Source organism: Lagopus muta, chromosome 3 (genome assembly GCF_023343835.1).
Source record: "Lagopus muta isolate bLagMut1 chromosome 3, bLagMut1 primary, whole genome shotgun sequence".
NCBI classification, from domain to species: domain Eukaryota; kingdom Metazoa; phylum Chordata; class Aves; order Galliformes; family Phasianidae; genus Lagopus; species Lagopus muta.
This window is the reverse complement of record NC_064435.1, coordinates 1,004,681-1,026,655: the sequence shown is the minus strand read 5'-3', so window position 1 is coordinate 1,026,655 and position 21,975 is coordinate 1,004,681. Positions and strand designations below refer to the sequence as shown.

The window sequence follows — 21,975 nt, the reverse complement described above, 5'->3', positions numbered from 1 at the left end:
ACTATGGGGCGCAATGGGGCGCTATGGGGCGGTTTATGGGGGCTATAAGGCGCTATGGGGGCTATGGGGCGTTTTATGGGGCAGCTTATGGGGCACTATGGGGGCTATGGGGCGCTATGGGGCGGTTTATGGGCGCTATAGGGCGCTATGGGGCGCTATGTGGGACGCCGTGGGTCGCAGGTGGGAGCGGCGCGGGAGCAGCCGATGGCAGCGGGCGAGGAGCGCAGCGCGGAGCCCAAAGGGGGCGCGGTGAGAGCGAGGAGCGGGGCTGAGCGGCGCCTCTGGGGGGCGCTGTGGGGCTGGGGGGCTCTATGGGGTGTATGGGGTGTATGGGGTGTATGGGCTCTATGGGGCTCTATGGGCTCTATGGGGCTCTATGGGGTGTATGGGGTGTATGGGGCTCAATGGGCTCTATGGGCTCTATGGGCTCTATGGGCTCTATGGGCTCTATGGGGTGTATGGGGCTCTATGGGCTCTATGGGCTCTATGGGCTCTATGGGGTGTATGGGGCTCTATGGGCTCTATGGGGCTCTATGGGCTCTATGGCCTCTATGGGGCTCTATGGGGCTCTATGGTCTATGGGCTCTATGGGGCTCTATGGGCTCTATGGGCTCTATGGGGCTCTATGGGCTCTATGGGGCTCTATGGGGCTCTATGGGGCTCTATGGGCTCTATGGGGCTCTATGGGGCTCTATGGGCTCTATGGGGCTCTATGGGCTCTATGGGCTCTATGGGTCCAATTGGGCTCTATGGGCTCTATGGGGCTCTATGGGCTCTATGGGGCTCTATGGGGCTCTATGGGCTCTATGGGGCTCTATGGGGCTCTATGGGGCTCTATGGGCTCTATGGGGCTCTATGGGGCTCTATGGGCTCTATGGGGCTCTATGGGCTCTATGGGCTCTATGGGCTCTATGGGTCCAATTGGGCTCTATGGGCTCTATGGGGCTCTATGGGCTCTATGGGGCTCTATGGGGCTCTATGGGGCTCTATGGGCTCTATGGGGCTCTATGGGCTCTATGGGGCTCTATGGGCTCTATGGGGCTCTATGGGCTCTATGGGCTCTATGGGCTCTATGGGGCTCTATGGGCTCTATGGGGCTCTATGGGGCTCTATGGGCTCTATGGGCTCTATGGGGCTCTATGGGCTCTATGGGCTCTATGGGGCTCTATGGGGCTCTATGGGGCTCTATGGGCTCTATGGGGCTCTATGGGCTCTATGGGGCTCTATGGGGCTCTATGGGGCTCTATGGGGCTCTATGGGGCTCTATGGGCTCTATGGGCTCTATGGGGCTCTATGGGGCTCTATGGGGCTCTATGGGGCTCTATGGGGCTCTATGGGCTCTATGGGGCTCTATGGGCTCGATGGGGCTCTATGGGGCTCTATGGGGCTCTATGGGGCTCTATGTGCTCTATGGGGCTCTATGGGCTCTATGGGGCTCTATGGGGCTCTATGGGCTCTATGGTCTATGGGCTCTATGGGGCTCTATGGGCTCTATGGGCTCTATGGGGCTCTATGGGCTCTATGGGGCTCTATGGGGCTCTATGGGGCTCTATGGGCTCTATGGGGCTCTATGGGGCTCTATGGGCTCTATGGGGCTCTATGGGCTCTATGGGCTCTATGGGTCCAATTGGGCTCTATGGGCTCTATGGGGCTCTATGGGCTCTATGGGGCTCTATGGGGCTCTATGGGCTCTATGGGGCTCTATGGGGCTCTATGGGGCTCTATGGGCTCTATGGGGCTCTATGGGGCTCTATGGGCTCTATGGGGCTCTATGGGCTCTATGGGCTCTATGGGCTCTATGGGTCCAATTGGGCTCTATGGGCTCTATGGGGCTCTATGGGGCTCTATGGGCTCTATGGGGCTCTATGGGCTCTATGGGGCTCTATGGGGCTCTATGGGCTCTATGGGGCTCTATGGGCTCTATGGGGCTCTATGGGGCTCTATGGGCTCTATGGGCTCTATGGGGCTCTATGGGCTCTATGGGGCTCTATGGGGCTCTATGGGCTCTATGGGCTCTATGGGGCTCTATGGGCTCTATGGGGCTCTATGGGCTCTATGGGCTCTATGGGGCTCTATGGGGCTCTATGGGGCTCTATGGGCTCTATGGGGCTCTATGGGGCTCTATGGGGCTCTATGGGGCTCTATGGGGCTCTATGGGCTCTATGTTCTCTATGGGGCTCTATGGGGCTCTATGGGTTCTATGGGTTCTATGGGGCTCTATGGGGCTCTATGGGGCTCTATGGGCTCTATGGGGCTCTATGGGCTCTATGGGCTCTATGGGCTCTATGGGGCTCTATGGGCTCTATGGGCTCTATGGGGCTCTATGGGCTCTATGGGCTCTATGGGCTCTATGGGGCTCTATGGGCTCTATGGGGCTCTATGGGGCTCTATGGGGCTCTATGGGGCTCTATGGGCTCTATGGGCTCTATGGGCTCTATGGGATTCTATGGGGCTCTATGGGGTCTATGGGTTTCTATGGGGTTCTATGGGGCTCTATGGGATTCTATGGGTTTCTATGGGGCTCTATGGGCTCTATAGGGCTCTATGGGGCTCTATGGGGTTCCATGGGGCTCTATGTAGTTCCATAAGGTTCTATGGGGTTCTAAGGGGCTCTATGGGGTCTATGGGGTTCTATGGGGTTCTATGAGATCCTATGGGCTGTGTAGGCTCTATGGGTTCCATAGGGGGTGGGGGTGGATCTATGGGGCTGGGGGAATCTTTGGGGCAGCGCTATGGGGCACTCATTCTCCATCCCCCCCCCCGACCCCATAGGAGCAGCCGCCCCACGGCGCTCTGAGCGACAACTCACTGCAGCGCAACGGTACGAGTGGGGCTGTGCCCCATAGCTGCCCCATAGCTGCCCCATAACTGCCCCATAGCTGCCCCATAAGTGCCCCATAACTGACCTATAGCTGCCCTATAGCTGCCCCATAGCAGCCCTATAGCTGCCCCATAGTAGCCCTACAGCTGCCCCATAACTGCCCCATAGCTGCCCCATAACTGCCCCATAACTGCCCTATAACTGCCCTATAACCAACCTACAGCTGCCCCATAGCAGCCCTACAGCTGCCCCATAACTGCCCTATAGCTGCCCTATAGCTGCCCCATAGCTGCCCTATAACAGCCCCATAGCTGCCCTATATCTGCCCTACAGCTGCCCCATAGCTGCCCTATAGCTGCCCCTTAACTGCCTCATTGTACACGACCCCATATCCACCCCATAACCCCGTAAGTGACCCCATACCTGACCCCATAACCCCACTCATGACCCTATAGCCCCATAATCCCATACATGACCCCATAACCCCATAAGTGACCCCATACGTGACCCCATAACCCCATGACCCCATACCTGACGCCATAACCCCATAAGAGACCCCATACCTGACCCCATAACCCCACTCATGACCCTATAACCCCATGATCCCATACATGACCCCATAAGTGACCCCATAGGTGACCCCATACCTGACCCCATAACCCCATAACCCCATACGTGACCCCATAACCCCATACCTTACCCCACAACCCCATACGCGACCCCACAAGTAACCCCATAGGTGACCCCAAAGCCCCATACCCGACCCCATAACCCCATACCTGACCCCGTAACCCCATAACCCCATAACCCCATAAGTGACCCCATACATGACCCCATAGGTGACCCCATAACCGCACACCTGACCCCATAACCCCATAACCCCATACGTGACCCCATGTGACCCCATAACCCCATAAATGACCCTATAGGTGACCCATAACCCCATACCTGCCCCCCAAACCCCATAACCCCATACCTGACCCCACAACCCCATAACTCCATACATGACCCCATAAGTGACCCCATAGGTGACCCCATACCTGACCCCATAACCCCATAACCCCATACATGACCCCATAAGTGACCCCTTACATGACCCCATAGGTGACCCCATAGGTGTCCCCATAGGCGACCCCAATAGGCGACCCCATAGGTGACCCCTTAACCCCATAAGTGACCCCATAAGTGATGCCATAACCCCATACCTGACCCCATAACCCCATAACCCCATAAGTGACCCCATAGGTGACCCCATACCTGACCCCACAGCCCCATAACCCCATATGTGACCCCATAAGTGATCCCATACCTGACCCCACAGCCCCATAACCCCATATGTGACCCCTCAGCCCCATACATGACCCCATAGGCGACCCCATAGGCGACCCCATAACTGACCCCATAACTGACTCCACAACCCCATAGCCCCATATGTGACCCCACAGCCCCATACATGACCCCATAACCCCATAAGTGACCCCATAGGTGACCCTATAACCCCGTAAGTGACCCCACAAGTGATGCCATAACCCCATATCTGACCCCATACCTGACCCCACAACCCCATAAGTGACCCCATAAGTGACCCCATAAGTGACCCCATAGGTGACCCTATAACCCCGTAAGTGACCCCACAAGTGATGCCATAACCCCATATCTGACCCCATACCTGACCCCACAACCCCATAAGTGACCCCATAAGTGACCCCACAACCCCATAAGTGACCCCATAGGTGACCCCATAAGTGACCCCATACCTGACCCCATAACCCCATAACCCCATGTGACCCCACAGCCCCATACGTGACCCCAATATGTGACCCCATAGGCGACCCCATAGGCGACCCCACAGGCAACCCCATAGGTGACTCCATAGCCCCATAACCGCATAAATGACCCCATAGGTGACCCCATAACCCCATACCTGACCCCATAACACCATAACCCCATATGTGACCCCACAGCCCCATACATGACCCCATAGGTGACCCCTTAAGCGACCCCATAGGTGACCCCATAGGCGACCCCATAGGTGACCCCATACCATACCCCACAACCCCATAGCCCCATATTTTACCCCACAGCCCCATACCTGACCCCATAAGTGACCCAATAACTGATGCCGTAACCCCATATCTGACCCCATAACCCCATACCTGACCCCATAACCCCATAAGTGACCCCATAAGTGATGCCATAACCCCATACCTGACCCCATAACCCCATAACCCCATAAGTGACCTCACAGCCCCATACGTGACCCCATAAGTGACCCCGTACCTGACCACATAACCCCATACCGGACCCCACAACCCCATAGGTGACCCCATAGGCGACCCCATAGGTGACCCTACAGGCGACCCCACAGGCGACCCCATAAGCGACCCCATTGGTGACCCCATAACCCCACAGGCGACCCCATAGGCGACCCCATAGGTGACCCCATAACCCCATAAATGACCCCATAGGCGACCCCATAGGTGACCCCATAACCCCACAGGTGACCCCATAGGTGACCCCATAGGTGACCCCATAACCCCATAAATGACCCCATAGGTGACCCCATAACCCCATAGGCGACCCCATAGGTGACTCCATAACCCCATAAATGACCCCATAGGTGACCCCATAACCCCATAAATGACCCCATAGGTGACCCCATAGGTGACCCCACAGGTGACCCCATAGGTGACCCCATAACCCCATAAATGACCCCATAGGTGACCCCATAACCCCACAGGTGACCCCATAGGTGACCCCATAGGTGACCCCATAGGCGACCCCATAAGTGACCCCATACCTGACCCCACAACCCCATAGCCCCATATTTTGCCCCACAGCCCCATACATGACCCCATAACCCCATAAGTGACCCCATAACCCCATAAGTGACCCCATAAGTGATGCCATAACCCCATACCGGACCCCACAACCCCATAGGTGACCCCATAGACGACCCCATAGGTGACCCCATAACCCCACAGGCGACCCCCTAGGTGACCCCATAGGTGACCCCATAACCCCATAAATGACCCCATAGGGGACCCCATAGGTGACCCCATAACCCCACAGGCGACCCCATAGGTGACCCCATAGGTGACCCCATAACCCCATAAATGACCCCATAGGTGATCCCATAGGTGACCCCATAGGTGACCCCATAACCCCATAAATGACCCCATAAATGACCCCATAGGTGACCCCATAGGTGACCCCATAGGTGACCCCATAACCCCACAGGCGACCCCATAGGTGACCCCATAGGTGACCCCATAGGTGACCCCATAACCCCATAAATGACCCCATAGGTGACCCCATAACCCCACAGGCGACCCCATAGGTGACCCCATAGTTGACCCCATAGGTGACCCCATAACCCCATAAATGACCCCATAACCCCACAGGCGACCCCATAAATGACCCCATAGGTGACCCCATAGGTGACCCCATAACCCCATAAATGACCCCATAGGTGACCCCATAACCCCACAGGCGACCCCATAAATGACCCCATAGGTGACCCCATAGGTGACCCCATAGGTGACCCCATAACCCCATAAGTGACCCCATAGGTGACCCCATACCTGACCCCACAGCCCCATAACCCCATATGTGACCCCATAAGTGATCCCATACCTGACCCCACAGCCCCATAACCCCATATGTGACCCCTCAGCCCCATACATGACCCCATAGGCGACCCCATAGGCGACCCCATAACTGACCCCATAACTGACTCCACAACCCCATAGCCCCATATGTGACCCCACAGCCCCATACATGACCCCATAACCCCATAAGTGACCCCATAGGTGACCCTATAACCCCGTAAGTGACCCCACAAGTGATGCCATAACCCCATATCTGACCCCATACCTGACCCCACAACCCCATAAGTGACCCCATAAGTGACCCCACAACCCCATAAGTGACCCCATAGGTGACCCCATAAGTGACCCCATACCTGACCCCATAACCCCATAACCCCATGTGACCCCACAGCCCCATACGTGACCCCAATATGTGACCCCATAGGCGACCCCATAGGCGACCCCACAGGCAACCCCATAGGTGACTCCATAGCCCCATAACCGCATAAATGACCCCATAGGTGACCCCATAACCCCATACCTGACCCCATAACACCATAACCCCATATGTGACCCCACAGCCCCATACATGACCCCATAGGTGACCCCTTAAGCGACCCCATAGGTGACCCCATAGGCGACCCCATAGGTGACCCCATACCATACCCCACAACCCCATAGCCCCATATTTTACCCCACAGCCCCATACCTGACCCCATAAGTGACCCAATAACTGATGCCGTAACCCCATATCTGACCCCATAACCCCATACCTGACCCCATAACCCCATAAGTGACCCCATAAGTGATGCCATAACCCCATACCTGACCCCATAACCCCATAACCCCATAAGTGACCTCACAGCCCCATACGTGACCCCATAAGTGACCCCGTACCTGACCACATAACCCCATACCGGACCCCACAACCCCATAGGTGACCCCATAGGCGACCCCATAGGTGACCCTACAGGCGACCCCACAGGCGACCCCATAAGCGACCCCATTGGTGACCCCATAACCCCACAGGCGACCCCATAGGCGACCCCATAGGTGACCCCATAACCCCATAAATGACCCCATAGGTGACCCCATAGGTGACCCCATAACCCCACAGGCGACCCCATAGGTGACCCCATAGGTGACCCCATAACCCCATAAATGACCCCATAGGCGACCCCATAGGTGACCCCATAACCCCCACAGGTGACCCCATAGGTGACCCCATAGGTGACCCCATAACCCCATAAATGACCCCATAGGTGACCCCATAACCCCATAGGCGACCCCATAGGTGACTCCATAACCCCATAAATGACCCCATAGGTGACCCCATAACCCCATAAATGACCCCATAGGTGACCCCATAACCCCACAGGTGACCCCATAGGTGACCCCATAACCCCATAAATGACCCCATAGGTGACCCCATAACCCCACAGGTGACCCCATAGGTGACCCCATAGGTGACCCCATAGGCGACCCCATAAGTGACCCCATACCTGACCCCACAACCCCATAGCCCCATATTTTGCCCCACAGCCCCATACATGACCCCATAACCCCATAAGTGACCCCATAACCCCATAAGTGACCCCATAAGTGATGCCATAACCCCATACCGGACCCCACAACCCCATATTTGACCCCATAGACGACCCCATAGGTGACCCCATAACCCCACAGGCGACCCCCTAGGTGACCCCATAGGTGACCCCATAACCCCATAAATGACCCCATAGGGGACCCCATAGGTGACCCCATAACCCCACAGGCGACCCCATAGGTGACCCCATAGGTGACCCCATAACCCCATAAATGACCCCATAGGTGATCCCATAGGTGACCCCATAGGTGACCCCATAACCCCATAAATGACCCCATAAATGACCCCATAGGTGACCCCATAGGTGACCCCATAGGTGACCCCATAACCCCACAGGCGACCCCATAGGTGACCCCATAGGTGACCCCATAGGTGACCCCATAACCCCATAAATGACCCCATAGGTGACCCCATAACCCCACAGGCGACCCCATAGGTGACCCCCTAGTTGACCCCATAGGTGACCCCATAACCCCATAAATGACCCCATAACCCCACAGGCGACCCCATAAATGACCCCATAGGTGACCCCATAGGTGACCCCATAACCCCATAAATGACCCCATAGGTGACCCCATAACCCCACAGGCGACCCCATAAATGACCCCATAGGTGACCCCATAGGTGACCCCATAGGTGACCCCATAACCCCATAAGTGACCCCATAGGTGACCCCATAACCCCATAAATGACCCCATAGGTGACCCCATAACCCCATAAATGACCCCATAGGTGACCCCATACGTGACCCCATAACCCCATAAATTACCCCATAAATGACCCCATAACCCCATAGGTGACCCCATAACCCCATAGGCGACCCCATAGGTGACCCCATAACCCCATAAATGACCCCATAGGTGACCCCATAACCCCACAGGTGACTCCATAGGTGACCCCATAGGTGACCCCATAGGCGACCCCATAACCCCATAAGTGACCCCATAGGTGACCCCATAACCCCATAAATGACCCCATAGGTGACCCCATAACCCCACAGGCGACCCCATAAATGACCCCATAGGTGATCCCATAGGTGACCCCATAGGTGACCCCATAACCCCACAGGTGACCCCATAGGTGACCCCATAGGTGACCCCATAGGAGACCCCATAGGTGACCCCATAACCCCACAAATGACCCCATAGGCGACCCCATAGGTGACCCCATAGGCGACCCCATAAGTGACCCCATACCTGACCCCACAACCCCATAGCCCCATATTTTGCCCCACAGCCCCATACATGACCCCATAACCCCATAAGTGACCCCATAACCCCGTAAGTGACCCCACAAGTGATGCCATAACCCCATACCTGACCCCATAACTCCATAACCCCATAAGTGACCCCATAAGTGACCCCATAACCCCATAAGTGACCCCATACCTGACCCCACAACCCCATAAGTGACCCCATAGGTGACCCCATAAGTGACCCCATACCTGACCCCATAACCCCATAACCCCATGTGACCCCACAGCCCCATACGTGACCCCAATGTGTGACCCCATAGACGACCCCACAGGCGACCCCATAGGTGACTCCATAGCCCCATAACCGCATAAATGACCCCATAACCCCATAACCCCATACATGACCCCAATAAGTGAACCCATACATGTCCCCATAGGCGACCCAATAGGCGAACCCATAGATGACGCCTTAACCCCATAAGTGACCCCATAAGTGATGCCATAACCCCATACCTGACCCCATAACCCCATAACCCCATAAGTGACCTCACAGCCCCATACGTGACCCCATAAGTGACCCCGTACCTGACCACATAACCCCATACCGGACCCCACAACCCCATAGGTGACCCCATAGGCGACCCCATAGGTGACCCCATAACCCCATAAATGACCCCATAGGTGACCCCATAACCCTACAGGCAACCCCATAGGCGACCCCATAGGTGACCCCATACCTGACCCCCACAACCCCATAACCACATATGTGACCCCACAGCCCCATACATGACCCCATAGGTGACCCCTTAAGCGACCCCCATAGGTGACCCCATAGGCGACCCCATAAGTGACCCCATACCTGACCCCATAACCCCATAATTGACCCCATAGGTGACCCCATAACCCCACAGGTGACCCCATAGGTGACCCCATAGGTGACCCCATAGGCGACCCCATAAGTGACCCCATACCTGACCCCACAACCCCATAGCCCCATATTTTGCCCCACAGCCCCATACATGACCCCATAACCCCATAAGTGACCCCATAACCCCATAAGTGACCCCATAAGTGATGCCATAACCCCATACCTGACCCCCATAACCCCATAACCCCATAAGTGACCTCACAGCCCCATACGTGACCCCATAAGTGACCCCGTACCTGACCACATAACCCCATACCGGACCCCACAACCCCATAGGTGACCCCATAGACGACCCCATAGGTGACCCCATAACCCCACAGGCGACCCCATAGGTGACCCCATAGGTGACCCCATAACCCCATAAATGACCCCATAGGCGACCCCATAGGTGACCCCATAACCCCATAAATGACCCCATAGGTGACCCCATAACCCCATAAATGACCCCATAGGCGACCCCATAGGTGACCCCATAACCCCACAGGCGACCCCATAGGTGACCCCATAGGTGACCCCATAACCCCATAAATGACCCCATAGGTGACCCCATAGGCGGACCCCAATAGGCGACCCCATAGGTGACCCCTTAACCCCATAAGTGACCCCATAAGTGATGCCATAACCCCATACCTGACCCCACAGCCCCATAACCCCATAAGTGACCCCATAAGTGACCCCATACCTGACCCCACAGCCCCATAACCCCATATGTGACCCGTCAGCCCCATACATGACCCCCATAGGCGACCCCATAGGTGACCCCATAACTGACCCCATAACTGACTCCACAACCCCATAGCCCCATATGTGACCCCCACAGCCCCATACATGACCCCATAACCCCATAAGTGACCCCCATAGGTGACCCTATAACCCCGTAAGTGACCCCACAAGTGATGCCATAACCCCATATCTGACCCCAGTTAACCTGACCCCACAACCCCATAAGTGACCCCATAAGTGACCCCATAAGTGACCCCATAGGTGACCCCATAAGTGACCCCATACCTGACCCCATAACCCCATAACCCCATGTGACCCCACAGCCCCATACGTGACCCCAATATGTGACCCCATAGGTGACCCCACAGGTGACCCCATAAGCGACTCCATAGCTCCATAACCACATAAATGACCCCATAGGTGACGCCATAAACCCCATAAGTGACCCCATACGTGACCCCATACCTGACCCCACAGCCCCATAACCCCATAAGCAACCCCATAGGTGACCCCATAGGTGACCCCATAGGTGACCCCATAACCCCATAAATAACCCCATAGGTGACCCCATAACCCCACAGGCGACCCCATAGGTGACCCCATAGGTGACCCCATAACCCCATAAATGACCCCATAGGCGACCCCATAGGTGACCCCATAACCCCATAAATGACCCCATAGGGGACCCCATAGGTGACCCCATAACCCCACAGGCGACCCCATAGGCGACCCCATAGGTGACCCCATAACCCCATAAATGACCCCATAGGCGACCCCATAGGTGACCCCATAACCCCATAAATGACCCCATAGGTGACCCCATAACCCCATAGGCGACCCCATAGGTGACCCCATAGGTGACCCCATAACCCCATAAATGACCCCATAGGCGACCCCATAGGTGACCCCATAACCCCATAAATGACCCCATAGGCGACCCCATAGGTGACCCCATAACCCCATAAATGACCCCATAGGTGACCCCATAGGTGACCCCATAGGTGACCCCATAACCCCATAAATTACCCCATAGGTGACCCCATAACCCCATAAATGACCCCATAGGTGACCCCATAACCCCATAAATGACCCCATAGGTGACCCCATAGGTGACCCCCATAACCCCATAAATGACCCCATAAATGACCCCATAACCCCATAGGTGACCCCATAGGCGACCCCCATAGGTGACCCCATAACCCCATAAATGACCCCATAGGTGACCCCACAACCCCATAGGTGACCCCCCCCCCCCCCCCCCCCCCCCCCCCCCCAGTCCTGCAGGCTCTGCCGCTGCTGCTGACGCTGGGCGACGCCGTGCACAACGCTGCGGACGGAGTGGCGCTGGGCGCCGCCTTCAGCGCCTCCTGGCGGTCGGGGGGTGGGAACTGCAGTGGCGGTGCTGCTCCACGAACTGCCCCACGAGCTGGGTCAGCGGAGGGAGGGGTTTTGATTGGACGGGGCTTGAGGGGTGGGCGGGGTTTGGGGGGGGGGGGAGGGACTGGATTGGTCGGGGGTGGAGGAGGTGGGCGGGGATGGATGCATGAGGCGGGACTTGATTGGGTGAGGCTTACGGGTGGGCGGAGCTAGATGATTGAGTGAGACTGGATTGGGCGGGGCTAGAAAGGTGAGGCGGGAGTTGATTGGGTGCAGCTTGTGGGTGGGCGGGGCTAGAAAGAAGAGATGGAACTTGATTGGGTGCAGCTTGGGGGGGGGATGGAGCTAGATAGATGAGATGGGACCTGATTGGGTGCGGCTGAAAGATGAGGCGGGGACTTGATTGGGTGTGGGCTTGTGGGTGGGCGGGGCTGGAAAGTTGAGGCGGGACTTGATTGGATGTAGCTTGTGGGTGGGCGGGGCTGGAAAGTTGAGGCAGGACTTGATTGGATGCAGCTTGTGGGTGGGGCGGGGCTAGAAAGATGAGGCGGGACTTGATTGGGTGTGGGCTTGTGGGGTGGGCGGGGCTATATGGATAAGGCAATGCTGGATTGGGCAGGGCTTCGGGGTGGGTGGAAGGGGCTAGGTGTATGGGGCGGCGCTGATTGGGTGAGGCTTAAGACTGGGCGGGGCTTCCGGTAAGGTGGGTCCAATGGCATGGCAGGACTTGGGAGTGGGCGGGGCTTATGGGAGTGAGGCAGTGGGGGCAACACATGGGGCTGATCTATGGGGCAATGGGGCCGATCTATGGGGCAGTGCTCCATTCTATGGGGCAGAGGGGCTGATCTATGGGGCAGAGTTGCGATCTATGGGGCAGAGGTGCAATCTATGGGGCAGCAGGTCCAATCTATGGCGCAGCAGGGCCAATCTATGGGGCAGAGGGGCCAATCTGTGGGGCAGAGGTGCATCCTATGGGGCTGAGGTGCAATCAATGGGGCAGTGGGGGCCGATCTATGGGGCAGAGCTCCATCCTATGGGGCAGGGGTCCCAATCTATGGGGCAGCGGGGCCCATCTATGGGGCAGAGCTCCATCCTATGGGACAGGGGGGGCCGATCTATGGGGCAGAGCTCCATCCTATGGGGCACGGGGCCGATCTATGGGGCAGGGGGGGCCGATATATGGGGCAGGGGAGCTGCTCTATGGGGCAGAGCTCCATCCTATGGGGCAGGGGGGCCGATCTATGGGGCAGGGGGAGCTGCTCTATGGGGCAGAGCTCCATCCTATGGGGCAGCGGGGCCCATCTATGGGGCAGAGCTCCATCCTATGGGGCAGGGGGGGTCGATATATGGGGCAGAGCTCCGTCCTATGGGGCAGCGGGGGCCCGATCTATGGGGCAGAGCTCCATCCTATGGGGCAGGGGTGCCGATTTATGGGGCAGAGCTCCATCCCATGGGGCAGGGGGGGCCGCTCTATGGGGCAGGGGGGCCGATCTATGGGGCAGGGGGGGCCGCTCTATGGGGCAGAGCTCCATCCATTGGGGCAGAGCTCCATCCTATGGGGCAGAGGGGGCTGATCTATGGGGCAGAGCTCGATCCTATGGGGCAGGGGTGCCGCGCTATGGGGCAGCGCTCCATCCTATGGGGCGGCGTGGCGGACGGCTGGTGTCCCGCAGGCGACATGGCCGCCCTGCTGCGGTCGGGGGCTGAGCGCGGGGCGCGCCGTGCTGCTGAACGCCGTGGCGGCGCTGCCGGCTCTGGTCGGCGCGGGAGCCGGGCTGGCCGTCGGAAGCGACCCGGAAGCGCTGAGATGGGTGTGCGGGGCCGCAGCCGGGATCTTCCTCTACGTGGCGCTGTGCGATATGGTGAGAATGGAGCATGATGGGAGAAACGGGGGGGCGGCGTGGGGGATCATGGGATGGCGCGGTGTGGGCTGAGGGGCCGAGGGATGGGGGGGGGGGGGGGGGGGTATGGGATGGGGGGATCATGGGATGGCGTATTATGGGATGGGGGATCATGGGATGGAGGATCATGGGATGGCGTATTATGGGATGGCGGATCATGGGATGGAGGATCATGGGATGGGGGATCATGGGGATGGCGTATTATGGGATGGGGGATCATGGGATGGGGGATCATGGGATGGAGGATCATGGGATGGGGGATCATGGGATGGGGGACCGAGGGATGGGGGATCATGGAATGGAGGATCATGGGATGGCGTATTATGGGATGGGGGATCATGGGATGGAGGATCATGGGATGGTATATTATGGGATGGGGGCTCCAAGGGATGGGGGATCATGGGATGGGGGATCATGGGATGGCGTATTATGGGATGGGGGGGTTATGGGATGGGGGATCATGGGATGGCGTATTATGGGATGGGGGATCATGGGATGGGGGATTATGGGATGGAGGATCATGGATGGGGGGATCATGGGATGGGGGATCATGGGATGGCATATTATGGGATGGGGGATCATGGGATGGGGGATTATGGGATGGAGGATCATGGGATGGGGGATCATGGGATGGGGGATCATGGGATGGCGTATTATGGGATGGGGGATCATGGGATGGGGGATTATGGGATGGAGGATCATGGGATGGGGGATCATGGGATGGGGGATTATGGGATGGGGGATCATGGGATGGGGGATTATGGGATGGAGGATCATGGGATGGAGGATCATGGGATGGGGGATCATGGGATGGCGTATTATGGGATGGGGGATCATGGGATGCCGTATTATGGGATGGGGGGGGTTATGGGATGGGGGATCATGGGATGGCGTATTATGGGATGGGGGGATCATGGGATGGCGTATTATGGGATGGGGGATCATGGATGGGGGATCATGGGATGGAGGATCATGGGATGGAGGATCATGGGATGGGGGATCATGGGATGGAGGATCATGGGATGGGGGATCATGGGATGGAGGATCATGGGATGGAGGATCATGGGATGGGGGATCATGGGATGGAGGATCATGGGATGGGGGATCATGGGATGGGGGATCATGGGATGGAGGATCATGGAATGGAGGATCATGGGATGGGGGATCATGGGATGGAGGATCATGGGATGGAGGATCATGGGATGGGGGATCATGGGATGGAGGATCATGGGATGGGGGGATCATGGGATGGGGGGATCATGGGATGGAGGATCATGGGATGGCGTATTATGGGATGGGGATCATGGGATGGCGTATTATGGGATGGGGGATCATGGGATGGGGGGTTATGGGATGGGGGTCCCAGGAATGGGGGATCATTGGATTGCATGATGTGGGATGGGGGGTCCAAGGGATGGGGGATCATGGGATGGTGGGTTATGGGATGGGGGATCATGGGATTTCATGATGTGGGATGGGGGATCATAGAATGGAGGATCATGGGAGAGTGTGTTATGGGGAAGGGGGGACCAAGGGATGGAGGACCATGGGATGGCATATTATGGGATGGGGGGGCTATGAAATGGAGGATCATGGGATTGCCCGATGTGGGCTGAGGGGCCGAGGGATGGGGGATAGGGAGGGAAGGGGGGGGGTATGGGATGGGGGATCATGGGATGGGGGATCATGGGATGGGGGATCATGGGATTGCATGATGTGGCCTGGGGGGGGCCGAGGGATGGGGGATCATGGGATGGCGTATTATGGGATGGGGGGTTATGGGATGGGGGGATCATGGGATGGAGGATCGTGGGAGAGTGTATTATGGGAAGGGGAACCAAGGGATGGGGGGATCATGGGATGGGCATATTATGGGATGGGGGTTCCAAGGGATGGGGGGATCATAGGATGGCATATTATGGGATGGGGGATCAAGGGATGGAGGATCATGGGGAGAGCGCATTAGGGGAAGGGGGATTGTGGGATGGGGGATCATGGGATAGCGGGATGTGGGCTGGGGGGACCGAGGGATGGAGGATCATGGGATGGTGCATTATGGGATGGGGATCATGGGGTGGGGGCTCATGGAATGGCGTATTATGGGATGGGAGACCAAGGAATGGAGGATCATGGGAGAGCGCATTAGGGGAAGGGGGGATTGTGGGATGGGGGATCATGGGATGGAGGGTATTATGGGATGGGGGATGATGGGATATAAGATTATGGGATGGGGGGGTATTATGGGATGGGGGATCATGGAGTGGGGGATGATGGGATAGCATATGATGGGATAGGGTGTTATGGGATGGAAGGAGTATTATGGGATGGCAGACCAGGGGATGGAGACTCATGGGAAGGGGGATGATGGGATGGATGGGGACATTGTGGGATGGGGAATCATGGGATGGAGGTTGATGGGATGTGGGAATGAAGGGTATTATGGGCTGGAGGATCATGGGATGTAACATTATGGGATGGGGGATCATGGAGTGGGGGGATCATGGGATGGCGTATTATGGTATAGGGGATGGTGGCATGGGGCTCATGGGATGGTGCATTATGGGCTGGGGGATCATGGGACAGCATATTATGGGATGGGGGCTCAAGGGTGGGGGGATTATGGGATAACGTGTTATGGGATGGGGGGTATTATGGGATGGGGGATCATGGGATGGAGGTTGATGGGATGTGGGAATGGGGGGTATTATGGGCTGGAGGATCATGGGATGGCATATTATGGGATGGGGGATCATGGAGTGGGGGATCATGGGATGGTATATTATGGGATGGGGGAGTGTGGGATGGAGGATCATGGGATGGTGCATTATGGGCTGGGGGATCATGGGACGGCATATTATGGGATGGGGGTATTATGGGATGGAGGTATTATGGATGGAGGATCATGGGATAGCGCATTTAGGGGATGGGGGGTATTATGGGATGGAGGACCGAGGAATGGGGGATTATGGGATGTGGGAATGGGGGGGATTGTGGGATGGAGGATCATGGGATGGGGCTATGAGGGGGGGTATGGAGGATCATGGGATGGGGGATTGTGGGATATGGGATCATGGGATGGCATATTATGGGATGGGGGATTGTGGGATGCGTGTTCCACGTGCTGTATGCGTCCCACACGCATGTTCCATGTGCTCCATGTGCTTCACACGCGTGTTCCATGTGCTGCGTGTGTCTCACGTGTGTTCCATGTTCTGTGTCCCACACGCGTGTTCCGTGTGCTGCATGCATAACACACTTGTTTCACGTGCTGCATGTGCTTTACATGCGTGTTCCACGTGCCGTGTGTGTCCCACACGCGTGTCCACCTGCTACATGTGCAACACGTGTTCCACGTGCTGTGTGTGCTTCACACGCATTTTTCCATGTGCTGTGTGTGTCTCACATATGTTGTATTCCATGTTCTGTGTCCCAGACATGTTTCACATGCTGTGTGTGTCCCACACGTGTGTTCCATGTTCTGTGTCCCAGATGTGTGCTGTGTGCTGTATGTGTAACACACGTGTTCCACCTGCTGTATGTGCTTCACACACGCGTTCCATGTGCTGTATATGTAACACACGTGTTCCATGTGTTATGCTGTGTGTCCTTCACACGCATTTTTCCATGTGCTGTGTGTGTCTCACACATGTATTCCATGTTCTGTGTCCCAGACACTTGTTCCATGTGCTGTGTGTCCCACATGTGTTCCACCTGCTGTCTGTGCTTCACACACGTGTGCTGTATATGTAACACACGTGTTCCATGTGCTGTGTGTGTCCCACACGTGTTCCACCTGCTGTCTGTGCTTCACACATCGCATTCCATGTGCTGTATATGTAACACACATGTTCCGTGTGCTGTGTGTGCTTCACAAGCGTGTTCCATGTGCTGTACGTGATTCACACTCATGTTCCATGTGCTGTGTGTATCCTACACGTGTGTTCCGTGTTCTGTGTCCCAGATGTGTGCTCAGTGTGCTGTACGTGTAACACACGTGTTCCACGTGCTGTATGTGCTTCACGTGCATTTTCCATGTGCTGTGTGTCCCACACTCATGTTCCATGTGCTGTGTCCCCACCCGTGTTCCATGTATGTTCCATGTGCCCATGTGCCATGTGCCATGTCTATGTCCCACCCATGTTCCATGTATGTTCCATGTTCCATGTCTGTGTCTGTGTCCCACCCATGTTCCAAGTATGTTCCATGTTCTATATTCCATGTTCCATGTCTGTGTCCCCACCCATGTTCCATGTATGTTCCATGTATGTTCCATGTCCCACCCCATTTCCATGTATGTTCCATGTTCCATGTCTGTGTCCCACCCATGTTCCATGTATGCTCCATGTATGTTCCATGTCTCACCCATCTTCCATGTATGTTCCATGTCCCACCCATGTTCCAAGTATGTTCCATGTTCCATGTTCCATATCTGTGTCCCATCCATGTTCCATGTATGTTCCATGTTCCATGTGCTGTCTGTGTCCCACCCATGTTCCATGTATGTTCCATATTATATGTTCCATGTCTGTGTCCCACCCATGTTCCGTGTGTGTTCCATGTTCCATGTATATTCCATGTCCCACCCATGTTCCATGTATGTTCCATTTGCCATGTGCCATGTGCCATGTTCCATGTCTGTGTCCCACCCATGTTCCATGTATGTTCCATGTTCCATGTTCCATGTTCCATATCTGTGTCCCACCCATGTTCCATGTATGTTCCATGTATGTTTCCATGTTCCATGTTCCATGTTCCATGTTCCATGTATGTCCAATGTTCCATGTTCCATGTATGTGTCCCACACACGTGTTCCATGTGCTGTGTGTGCTTCACACATGCGTTCCATGTGCTGTTTGTGTCCCACACGCGTGTTCCATGTGCTTTCTGTGCCACATCCATGTTCCTTGTGCTGTGTGTGCTTCACCCACGTGTTCCACGTGCTGTGTGCATCCCACACACGTGTTCCACCTGCTGTGTGTGCTGCACACATGTGTTCCACGTGCTGTGTGTGTCCCACACGCGTGTTCCACCTGCTGTGTGTGATGCACACATGTGTTCCACGTGCTGTGTGTGTCCCACACACGTGTTCTGTGTGCTGTGTGTGCTGTGTGTGCCCCACAACGTTCCACCTGCTGTATGTGCTTCATCCATGCATTCCACGTACTGTGTGTCTCACATGCTTGTTCCACGTGCTGTGTGTGTCCCATCCATGTTCCATGTGCGCTGTGTCCTTCACCCACGTGTTCCATGTGCTGTGTGTGTCCCATCCATGTGTTCCATGTGCTGTGTGTGTCCCACACACGTGTTCTGTGTGCTGTGTGTGTCCCACAACATGTTCCACCTGCTGTATGTGCTTCATCCATGCATTCCATGTACTGTGTGTGTCTCACATGCTTGTTCCATGTGCTCTGTGTGTCCCATCCATGTTCCATGTGCGCTGTGTCCTTCACCCACGTGTTCCACGTGCTGTGTGTGTCCCCATCCATGTGTTCCATGTGCTGTGTGTGTCCCATTCACGTTCCACATGCGGTGTGTGCTTCACCCACATGTTCCACGTGCTGTGTGCATCCCACACGCCGTGTTCCACGTCCCCTCCCGTGTCCCACACGCGTGTTCCATGCCCGCAGATGCCCGCCCTGCTGCAGGAGCACAGCACCCAGCCATGGCTGCTGCTGGGCCTGCACTGCCTTGGCTCCTCAGCGGCTGGGCGGCGCTGGCTGGGCTGGCGCTGCTGGAGGACAGCGGGGCTCTGTGACACAACTGGGGCCTACTGGGATCTACTGGGATCTACTGGGATCTACTGGGATCTATTGGGATCTACTGGACTTGGCTGGACGTTATTGGGCACGACTGGGACCGACTGGGCACTGCTGGGAGCTGCTGGAGGACAGCAGGGCTCTGTGACACAACTGGGATCTACTGGGGCCAACTGGGATCTACTGGGACCCTACTGGGACCAACTGGGACCAACTGGAACCAACTGGGAACCTACTGGGACCTACTGGGACCAACTGGGATCTACTGGACACTGCTGAAGGACAGCGGGGCTCTGTGACACAACTGGGATCGACTGGGACCAACTGGGATTGACTGGGACCTACTGGGACCAAATGGGACCAACTGGGCACTGCTGGAGGACTGCGGGGCTCTGTGACCAAACTGGGAGCTACTGGGAGCTACTGGGACAGAACTGGGTCTAACTGGGCAACACTGGAAGGAGAGTGGGGTTCTGTCACATGACTGGGACCAACTGGGACCAACTGGGACACCAAAGGAACCAACAGAACCAATGGAACCAATGGAGCCAATGGAGCCAATGGAGCCAATGGAACCAATGGAACCAATGGAACCAATGGAGCCAATGCAGCCAATGGAGCCAATGGAGCCAATGGAACCAATGGAACCAATGGAACCAATGGAACCAATGGAACCAATGGAGCCAATGGAACCAATGGAACCAATGGAGCCAATGGAACCAATGGACAAAATGGAGCCAATGGAACCAATGGAACCAATGGAACCAATGGAACCAATGGACAAAATGGAGCCAATGGAACCAATGGAGCCAATGGAACCAATGGAGCCAATGGAACCAATGGAGCCAATGGAACCAATGGAACCAATGGAGCCAATGGAACCAATGGAACCAATGGAACCAATGGAACCAATGGAGCCAATGGAGCCAATGGAACCAATGGAACCAATGGAGCCAATGGAACCAATGGAACCTATGGAGCCAATGGAACCAATGGAACCAATGGAGCCAATGGAGCCAATGGAACCAATGGAGCCAATGGAACCAATGGAGCCAATGGAACCAATGGAGCCAATGGAGCCAATGGAACCAATGGAACCAATGGAACCAATGGAACCAATGGAACCAATGGAACCAATGGAACCAATGGAACCAATGGACAAAATGGAACCAATGGAACCAATGGAGCCAATGGAACCAATGGAGCCAATGGAACCAATGGAGCCAATGGAACCAATGGAACCAATGGAGCCAATGGAACCAATGGAACCAATGGAACCAATGGAACCAATGGAGCCAATGGAGCCAATGGAAACCAATGGAACCAATGGAGCCAATGGAACCAATGGAACCAATGGAACCAATGGAACCAATGGAGCCAATGGAACCAATGGAGCCAATGGAGCCAATGGACCCAACAGAAACCAATGGCAGCCTTGGGTTCTGGGTCTCAGAAGGGTGAAGCTCAGCTGCCAGCATCCCCAGACGGCCTTTGGTTTCAGACGCTCGTTGCATTGCATTTATTAATTGAGATATTAATTATTCAGTGCTGTGTCCTGTGAGCTTGTGTGCAAATTATAGAGCGTGGATGGGCTGGGGGCTGCTGGGACGTGGGGACAGCAGTGGGGACAGCAGTGAGGACATCAATGGGGACAAGGGGACGGCAATGGGGACAGCAGTGGAAACATCAGTGGGGATACGGGGACATCGACGTGGACATGAATGGGGATATGGGGACATCAGTGGGGACATGAATGGGGACATTGGGGACATCACTGGGTACATGGGGATATGGGGACACCAGTAGGGACAACAGTGGGGACATCAGTGGGGACAGAAGTGGGGATATGGCGCCATCAATGGGGATATGGGGGCATTTGGGGACATCAGTGGGACATGGGGATATGGGGACATCAGTGGGGACATCAATGGGGGCATCAATGGGGACATGGGGACATCATGGGGACATGATGGGGACAGCAGTGGGGACATCAGTGGGGGCATCAATGGGGACATGGGGACATTAATGGGGACATCAGTGGGGGGACAGAAGTGGGGACATTGGGGACATCATGGGAC

The 21,975-nt window shown here is 56.1% G+C and overlaps 1 protein-coding gene across 1 annotated transcript; it reads left to right on the top strand.

Annotated features, from left to right (window-relative positions):
- Positions 1-116: 116 nt before the first annotated feature.
- Positions 117-20,176, top strand: SLC39A4 (solute carrier family 39 member 4). The gene is given in 7 exon segments (XM_048939530.1): positions 117-180; positions 2,799-2,821; positions 12,148-12,240; positions 12,242-12,293; positions 13,914-13,939; positions 13,941-14,102; positions 19,769-20,176. Coding segments are annotated over 7 exon segments (828 nt in total).
- The last annotated feature ends 1,799 nt before the right edge of the window (positions 20,177-21,975 follow it).